This window comes from Sorex araneus, chromosome 6, assembly GCF_027595985.1.
Source record: "Sorex araneus isolate mSorAra2 chromosome 6, mSorAra2.pri, whole genome shotgun sequence".
Classification (NCBI taxonomy): domain Eukaryota; kingdom Metazoa; phylum Chordata; class Mammalia; order Eulipotyphla; family Soricidae; genus Sorex; species Sorex araneus.
Window position 1 is genome coordinate 120,557,029 of NC_073307.1, and position 10,201 is coordinate 120,567,229.

The 10,201-nt window shown below is 40.5% G+C and overlaps 1 protein-coding gene across 1 annotated transcript; it reads right to left on the minus strand.

The window, feature by feature from the left end:
* Positions 1-8,843: 8,843 nt before the first annotated feature.
* On the minus strand, positions 8,844-9,851 carry LOC101548660 (mas-related G-protein coupled receptor member X2-like). Its single transcript, XM_004607931.2, has one exon. It carries the CDS (start codon positions 9,849-9,851, stop codon positions 8,844-8,846), a length of 1,008 nt encoding a protein of 335 aa, XP_004607988.2.
* Positions 9,852-10,201: the final 350 nt, after the last annotated feature.

The window sequence follows — 10,201 nt, forward strand, 5'->3', positions numbered from 1 at the left end:
AGTCACCAAGTCGTCCCAGTTCCACAGCTACTGAAGCACATGACTGCATACACAACTATGTGGTACTTCTCAGTTTCATAATACTGACAGCACAGAAGGAGGAGCACCGCAAACCTGATGTGAAAGTTGTATAGAAGCTTGCCAAGCTCAATGAGCAAAAGAAATACTACAGAAGGCTCAACTAGTATGAGCAAATAAAAAGGCCCAACCACAAATTCTTACACAAAGGCTTCTGTAACACCATTGTGCGATATAACAATCATCACAATTTTTCTTTTATTTATTTATTTTATGATAATTTGATTTGCCACTTTATTGTAACAAATAATATGAAATAAATTTGTTTGTGCCTGTCAAAAGGGCAGGCTAGAGGATGGGTGGGATCTGGGGACACTGGTTGAGGGAAGGTCTCACTGGTGGTGGGACTGGTATTGGAACATTGAATGCCAGAAAGAACTGTATTATGAACAACATTGTAAATTATGGCATTAAAAAAAAGGATGAGCTTGCCTTCTTATTAAAGAATGCAAATTAAATATATTATGATAAGGTCCTATGATCCACTTCTTATAAAGACTAAAATTAAAAATAGTTTAAATAGTTTAAAGTTTTCAAAAATTTAAAGAAACTGGATTTTACTACCATTATTCGTAATTAAGTAAAATGTCACAGTATTTTTGAAAAACCCTTTTGTATTTTCTTAAAATATTGAGCTTATACTTACCATGTAACATAGCTACTTAAACCTGCCAATTATCCTGGAAAACAGAAATGTCTGGTCACATAAAATTCTGTATACACATTTACAAAAGAAATATCATAGTTAAACTAGAAACAAACTAGTTTGTTTGGGTCTTTGAGGACAGGGCAAAGAGCAGCCACTGTGTACTGCTGACTGTGACCTCCAAACCACAGAGTAAAAAGTGCTGTTATATGTCTGCTAAACTTGAACAAAAGTGAATAAATAAACTAGAACTGGAAAGATAGAACTGCAAGTATGGTGCTTACCTAGCAGGCCACAAACCCGGTTTGATCCCTGGGCACCACAAATGGTCCCATGAGCACCATCAGAAGTGATCCCTGAATGAGGAGCCAGGAGTAAGACCTGAGCACTGTGGGGTATGGATCTCTCAAATAAATAAATAAATGAATAAATAAATTCACACAAAGCAATTAGAACTCACTAGAATAATTAAAATTCAAGTAACAAATAATACATTGTTTGTTGGAACTTATGCAAAGCAGCTATTAACTTTTATTTTTGTCCAATGGAAGGGGAATCATATTATAAATATAATTATTAAAATCTGATTATATAAATATTATTTATGACATTTATCAATTTCAGGTACAAAGCATTTAAAGGAACATCTGTATTCTTTACAATCTGTTCACTATCAAAAGGGTTTGGCATTTCTCATAGACTAGAGCACAGATCTACTTTCCATGTTCTAGGAGTTTCTTTTTTAGCACTATTTTAAGGGAAATCAAATCCGGTGTTTGGAAGTTAAGTAAATGAATATTCACAGCAGCTTTATGCAAATGGTATATTGTACTTATATCAATTGACATTAAAATAGACTGTTGCAAACCCGTACAATGAAATAGAACTAAGCTTTATAAGAGACAGACCCTGTGTATGCAATTTAACAACATGCATAAAATTTTGTTGAACAAAAGAAAGTATTCACACAAAAAAGATAACTAGGCCTCTTAATATTCCTAAAGACTTGTTTTGGGGTCCAGATTAAGATAATAGCCTTTAAATTTACCTCATAATTTATAGACACATAGCAAAATACATATAAAATTAATAATTCAAAATCCTGTCAGGTAAGTTATTCTAATAATCTAGACTTCCTTGCATTGTTTACTTCCTGTCAAAGGAGAATTCCTCAAAAGTGGAAGAAATCCTGGCCACCATATTTGGCAATATTTATCTGAAGATGGGGTTTAGGTTTCTGGATCAGGTCAACAGTGAGGCTGCTCGCAGCATTTCCTTAACAGGCATAGCCATGTCACATTATCCTCACAAGGAGGCTGCTTATCTCAGTTTTTCAGAGATCTAGCTACCATGAACTTAAGCAAATCTCTCAAATTGATAAGAACCAAGTTGGCTGTAAAAGCAACATCTATGTGACTGAAGCAGAGGCTCTGTATCAGAATAGCTACATACATCCCAACGTCTGAAGGGCTCCTAAGGAAGGCTGTCTTCTCTTTCATTCCTTCATCTCAGGAAAGTGCTAGAAAGTTCTCTGGAGAATCAAAGTGAGGGTATGACCATGCTGCTGCTACTGATGTAGGCAGGTAGATAAGGGAAGAGCCCCACACATCATGGCGATGAAATTTTTGGGAAGTAATAAAGCCACCAGTCTTAAGTCTGACCCACCTTGTAGATACAGAAATCAAGACCTGATAAGACCTTCTCCAGCAGCAGACCCTGAGAATAGACATCTCCCACCTCCCGCCCCCCCCCACACACACTAGAAAGGGTTACTCGAGAACGCTCAATTTCTGCCTTTAATCTGATTAACCCTCAGCTAGCCCATACCAGAGAAGGCTGGACACCCCTCCCCCGCCAAGAGAAGATCCAGCAGAAACAAAGGTCAAGAAAAGGAGTCTCAAGGAAGACCACTCCCAACTCTACTCTCTTAGCAACTACCTTAGCAGTGGGCTCTTTTTTTTTGTCTGTAGCCAACACTTTATTTTATTTATTTATTTATTTAATAAAATTTTTATTTTATTGAATCACCATGTGGAAAATTACAATGCTTTCAGGCTTAAGTCTCAGTTATACAATGCTGAAACAACCATCCCTTCACCAGTGCCCATATTCCACCACCAAAAAACAAAAAAAAAACCCAGTACACCTCCCATCCTGCCCCTCCCCCCCGTAACTGATAAATTTCACTTTACTTTCTCTTTACTTTGGTTACATTCAATATTTCAACACAAACCTCACTATTATTGTTAGGAGTTCCCCATAGAGTCAGACCTGTTGTGAAGAGATATGAGGTCATGTGGCTGTAGTAGTGGCCGCACGGTTTTGGATTTTTGTACTTTAGCAACTAAGTCCAGGAGATTTCTTCCAGATATTGGATCATTGCAAGCTTGTAAAACCCATCTGTGGTCGTCATAATATGGCAGTCACCACGCCCTTCTCCCCTGGCAAGGAAGAGGCTAGAGATAGAAATACCTTTCCCCTCCTGGGCGGGCATGGGGCCGCTGCTTAGTTCTCAGTCTGGAGACATTCTGTGAGGAGCTGCCCATGCCGAAAAATTTAGCTGGGTCTGGAATCATGCTCAAGCAGCAGCAGCAGCAGAGAGGCCTCAGTCTGGAGACATTCTGCAGCAATAGGACTCGAGGGTGCTCTTAGGAAGGTGGGTGGCACCGGCCCCGCCCGCCTCCGAGATGTGATCCTGGGGGCTGCATTTGTGTGGCCTCTCCGCAGCCTTACGAGCATGACTCCAGATGCCAGTAATGGACTCTTTTTTTTTTTTTTTTTGCTTTTTGGGTCACACCCAGCAATGCACAGGGGTTATTCCTGGCTCATGCACTCAGGAATTACTCCTGGTGGTGCTCAGGGGACCATATGGGATGCTGGGATTTGAACCCGGGTCGGCTGCGTGCAAGGCAAACGCCCTACCCGCTGTGCTATCACTCCAGCCCCGGTAATGGACTCTTATATAGCTAGAAAGCCCCATGTGGAGGGAGGCTTGGTAAAAAACACTATAAAAGCCACCTTGAACAAAGGAAGGGTGCACATGTTGTCTGAGCCCATGTGCTACTTGTGGCCATGTGGCTGAGCACATGTGGTAACTGAGCACATATGTCACCCACTTCTCCCCTCTTGATGTGTGTACTTTCATGCTTCCTTATCTAATGCTGGGATGTGCTTAGGGCCTCTCTCCGTCCTTGGAGAAGTCCTCGTTCTCTCTTGAGAGCGTTATTCTCTCTTTTGCTTTCCCTTCTTTTTCATCTTCAAACACCTCCAAATAAAATGTTTTACTTCACTCTTCATCTACTCCTGAAATTATTTTCTGTGAGGCAAGACAAGAACTCAGTAACCATGGGTAAGGTCTAGGACTGACTTTCATTCTCTGCTAAGAGCAACTCCTTGTCCCAACCTGAGCCCATGGCTCCCCAAGAGATCAGGTGGTGGGGATCAACTCCTGTGTCGAGAAGACCAAGTGGACATCAGGTGTGGCTTGATGGGCACCAGGTGGGGCTGGCGGGGGCTCATTGCAGACTTTATAAGTCCTAGCCTTCTCAGCTGGGTCTCTGGGTGGCAGAAGTGTCTTGGGAAAAAGTGACCGTCTCTCTCCTATCCTCCTCACATAAGCCACTCGTGGAGGCCCACTGACATCCACCAGCCCGCGGTCAAACAAAGTGGCTAAACACAGGATCTGTACAGCTACTGGCACAGGACAAGGCAAAAAAAATGGATAAAGTTAAGAGTATCTTTTATCAATATCTTTCATAAAACAAATTATTTCAGGAACTGGTGGTCACAGGGTGGTTAGACTAGCACACTGTGAGCCTGATGGTCAGAAAGAGCCTGGTCAGTTCTTTGTCCTGAGATCCAGTCATCAGTCTGACCATCTGGGCCTGAGAAGATCCATCAAGAAGTAAAAACTAAAAATATTGCATATCCAGCAGTGATGGGACCCTTTTTAGTCGTTATTTCCCAAATGAAAGCCACTGTCCTTCCCTTCTTGGACACTCAAAGTAGCAGGGTCAAGGCCCAGAACAGGACATGCGTGTCGTTCATGTGTGTTTTGGATGGTGACAGCAGCACCTTGTGAGGCACATGGCTGTGCAACCCTCAGTGCTGATAGCTTGGATGTTTAGGCCTGAGGCTTAGGTGAATGTGTGTGGAGCATGGCAACAGGTTCCAGAGCAGATAAGACCTGTCCCTACATAGCACCCAGTAGGGAGTGTCTGGGCACATTTTACAAGCACCAGGCATCCGGGCCTTGAGTCTCACCTCCCGCTCAAGCGTCATTCCTATGCTTTATTTTGCATCTCCTGATGTATTCCCAGAAGTGGTATTGTTGGGTCAAATGGGAGCTCAATTTCTAATTTTTTGAGAAACGTCCATACTGTTTTCCAAAGGGGCTGAACCAGTCGGCATTCCCACCAGCAGTGAAGGAGAGTCCTGTTCTCCCCACATTCATACCAACACTGGTTGCTTTTGTTCTTTTGGTGTGTGCCAGTGTCTGGGGTGTGATGATATCTCATTGTTGGTTTTTGGTCTGCATGTCCCTACATCTGCACTTGTATGTTCATTGCAGCACTACTTACAATAGCCAGAATCTGGAAAAAACCTGAGTGCCCGAGAACAGATGACTGGTTAAAGTCATCTTTAACCAGTCAACACAATGGAATATTATGCAGCTGTTAGAAAATATGAAGTCGTGAAATTTGCATATAAGTGGATCAACATGGAGACTACCATGTTAAGTGAAATGAGTCAGAAAGAGAGGGACAGACATAGGAAGATTGCACTCATTTGTGGAATATAAAGTAACAGAATGGGAGGGATACTAACACCCAAGTGTAGTAGAGATAAGGACCAGGAGGATTGTTCCATGGCTTGGAAGCTGGTCTCACATGCTGGGGGAAAGGGCACCTCAGAAAGAGAAGGGATGCTCGAAGAGCCCACTCAGGATAGGAGATGTGTGCTGAAAGTAGACTATAGACCAAATATGATGGCCACTTAATATATGTATTGCAAACCACAACACCCAAAAGGAGAGAGAGCAAAAGGGAATGTGCCTGCCACAGAGGCGGGATGGGGGGAGGGATGGGGGTGGTGGTGGGAGGGATACTGGAATCGTTGGTGGTGGAGAATGGACACTGGTGGAGGGATGGGTATTCGATCATTGTATGACTGAAATAAAAGCATGAAAGTTTATAAGCCTGTAATTGTACTTCATGGTGATACATTAAAATAATAAAAAATTAAAAAAACAACTTATTGGTATTTTGAATTTCCTTTTATAAAAATTAAAATGGAATTTAATATAAATTTGATTACTTAAAGAGTACCATTGAAATGCCATAGTCTCTGCTTCATGCATGAAAACTAATGCAAGTTCAAATTAAATCACTCAATACAAAAATAAAAGACTCATTCCTAACTGCAGCATCTAGCCCTAATTGGGATTGGGCTGGGGCAAAGCACGGTTGGAAAGGTGATAGGTCAGTAATGCTAAACTTTATGTGATTGGACCATCCTCTTAAGCTGAGACTTTTTATAAAATATGTGTGTATTTGGCAATAAAGTGAGTGGCCATCAGCTGTCTCCCAGAATGACTTCTCCTAGAACCCGTCATCTTTTACCCCACATCTGCCTGGACCCGGTGCGTAATGTGTCTGGGCACACTGGGGAAAAACTGTTCCCCAACAATTGTGGACACATGGTGAAAATCTGGGCATGGAGATAAAGATGAACTGGAAAGAGTTGATGAGTCCCTGAGGCATCTTAAGGAGAGAAAGAGAGAAGTCTCATGCTGAGACTGCAGACAGAGAAAGCCCAGGACACAGAGCACAATGTTTCCTGCTGTTCAACTAGGATGGTCAACAAGTCCAGTACCAGGATCTGCATTTGAAGAAGTTGAGGGAAGGTCTGCTCAGTTGCACTGATCAATGTGAATTCAGTCTTCCAGGCTGCATAGGTGGATCAATGTTCAGAAATACTTAGCTTATGCCCCTGGGACCAGAAGGAAAGACATGAACCTCTACTGTATCATGGATACTTGTGGCCATCTAGCTAACAGGCAATTACTATTACCATTTTACAGAGGAAAGAAATGTTATATTAAGGAGATTATACAATTAAAAATTTCTTTTTATTTATGTTTTAAATGGAATCACAGTGAGATACACGGTTACAAAGATGTTCATGATTGGATTTCAGTCGCATCATATTCCAACACCCATCCTTTCACCAGTGTACATTTCTCACCATAATGTCCCTAGCTGCCCTCCCGCCCAACTCTATGGCAGGCACTTTTCTTTACCAAAAGATTTTTTTTAGTTCTTTAACCTAAGAATTCAAACTTAAGTCTCTCTTCTTCTGAAATTGTGGCTTTCTTTACTGCCACATGAATGCATTATTAGAGCAGCAATGGTAATTTCCAAGGAAATAGAATATAGTTCTATTTTTTTTTGAATGAAAGCTAAAGATTATATAGCAACACAGTCCTAAGAGGAATGAAGGGGAAAAAAAGATGCCCAGTGCTCTTTGACTTCAGGCTATATTCCAAAGGGCAGTAATCAAAACACAATGGTGTTGGAACAGTAACCCATATACAGACCAGTGGAATAAAATAAAGCACCAAGAAATACATTCATACATATACATGAATAACCTAATTTTAAAAATGTTATTAGGTATTGAAGCACCATGGTTTATATAGTTATTCTGAACCAATTTTTAGCTGTACAATGCTTCAATACCAATTCCACCAGGTTTTCTCCACCTTCTCACCCTATAGTCTGCCTCCTTGACAGGTACATTTCTAAGTTTGCTGTAGTTTGGACCCCACAATTATGATATTATTGGCTCTATTACATGTAGACATATATCCCATCTCTACAGTACCTATGTACTTGAGCCTTACTCCTGATGCCTCACTTCCTATTACCATCTGCCTTTGTATTCTTTTCTTTCCTGGTCTTCTCATTCATAAGCTTAAGGGTCAAGTCTGAGAATCCCCTCTTTGTGAACATGCATTTTTTTCATCTGTATAGTATTTCATGTGTATATATACACCACACTTTCATTATCCATTGATTTATTATTGGGCACCTAGGTTGATATAAAATTCAAGCTATTATGCTCAGTGATGCAATGAATATTGGTTTCACATGTCCTCCTGAATGAAAATGTGTTCTGGGAGCAGAAACCAAGAAGTGGAATGGGTCCTATAGTAACTATATTTTCATTTCTCTGAGAAGGCTCCTTCCTTTTTCCATAGGGTTTGAACCAGACAACATTCTTACCATGATAAAAGTTCCTTTTGTACCAAATCCCCACAAAGATAGATATTTCCCAGTTTTTGACATGTGCCATTCTTACTGGTGTCAGATGATATCTCATTGTCACCTTGACTTAAATTCGAATTGATAATAAGTGATGATGAACATTTTTTCATGTGTCTGTTAGCCATCTGTCTGTCTTCTTCAGAGAACTGTCTGTTCATTTTCTCTCCCCATTTTTGGTTAGGACTTTGTATAATTTTTTGTTTTAATCTTTGTGAGTACTTTATATATGTTGGACATTAATGATTCATCTGATGTGTTAAATGAAGATACATATATATATTTTCCATTCAGTTAGGTGTCTTTTAGTTTTATCCCATGTTTCCTGAGCTGTGAAGGGCTTTTAGTTGGTGAAGTCCCATTTTGAAATTTTTATTTATGTTGATCTGAGCACCTAATTTATAAGAAATGGTGTTGTTATAAGAGAAAAACCCATGCAGGAACACAATAATTCCAGACCACCAACACCACACAGTAGATGTAAAAAACAAATATTGAATCACCACTCCAACAAAGGTATGGAAATGACCCCTAGAGTTTCATATGAAACTTCCTTTGTGTCACACAGAAATTTCACTAGTGATTATTTATCCATGAGAATTACAAAGAGGACCTGAACAAACTTAAAAACAAATGTCAATAACAGACTTTTACCTATACATTAATAACATGAAAATAAACTATAATTTACTTATACAATAACATAAGATTCAGCTGTGAAAAGAGACAAACCCAAGCTATATGAAATGCAATGACAACATTTCTAAAAATTATGACTATAGCGTGACTCTGAATTAGGACACATGACTGTTCCCTGACATCTCCAAAGTCTCCTGAGGAGGACTGCCTTGACTTCCATCCTCCTCAGGAATGTCCTGCAGAGCCCTCTGCAAAATTAATTTGAGGTTCCTTCTTTGCTGTCTTCTCTGCTGCCTATAAGAGCCAACAAAGAAGTAAATGATGGGATTGACACAGCTGTTGACACAAGATAGTAGCTCTGTCGCTAGATTAAAGCATTTATATTTATAGGAGTCATTATCATATATAAACTGTGTCCAGTATAAGAGGAACCAGTTGATACCCCAAGGCAGGCCAAAGAGGAGAAAGACCAGTACTGTGAGCCCGATGGTTACATACAGCCTGGTCAGCTTCACCATCTGGGTACCACACAGCAATCTGGTCAGCAGCACCAGGCTGGACCCGAACAGAAGCACAAAGGAGAAAATCAGCCATGTGGCAATAGTGAAATCAAGTCGCTTACACAAATATTCTTTAAGTTCTCCAAATAGGTAGCCACAGAACTCCATCCTCAGGATAGTTAGCAGCAGGGACAGGGCCCAGAGCAGGGCACACACGACAGATGACATGTGTTTTGGGCGGTGGCAACGATACCAGATGGGCTTTAGGGCAGACAGGCAGCGCTCAGTGCTGATGGCACTAAGAATGCTCAGGCTTGCAACATAGGCAAAGACAAACATTATGAAGAAAACCTGGGGACTGGGGATGAAGTGAAAAAGAAATTTTTTGAAAAATATCTTCATGGACAAGATAGTACAGATGAAAAGAAAGACAAAATCGGCTCCCGCCAAGTTGAAGATGTAGACGGAGAAAGCATTCCTCTGCATGCAAAAGCTCAGGTGCCAGAGCACCACAGCATTTCCTGCCAGCCCCACGAGGGAAATGATAAATTCCAGAAAATTGACGATGAAAAAATTCAAATCATTTGTTGAATACAAGGTTGCCCAGTCACTTTTATTTCCCAGTTTGCTTTCAGTCACCCAGGCCGTGATAGTTACATCCATGCTCAGTTACTCTCCGTGGTGTTCCTGGGAACACAAACAAAACAGGAGAATTTTCAGTATGATCATGGATTCTCAGAGCCGCACGGCTGCTTGAGAAGTGTTATTCTATGTTACAGAGGATAGAAACAGAGGCTAGAAGAGAATAAGATAGTTTAAGTAGGCCACATATATATCCAAATTCTATGTTTGGATTCAATCTACTATTTATGATTAAAGCCTTCGATAAATTACAACTCTTTATAAACATTAAATATTTTCTTTCTTTCTTTTTCTTTTTTAATTTGAATCACCATGAGATACACAGTTACAAAGATGGTCATGTCCCGGTTTCATTCATACAATGTTCCAAT

Bases quoted from the DNA above. Each gene is read 5' to 3' on its own strand.
- LOC101548660 (XM_004607931.2), bottom strand. From the start codon at position 9,851: ATGGATGTAACTATCACGGCCTGGGTGACTGAAAGCAAACTGGGAAAT.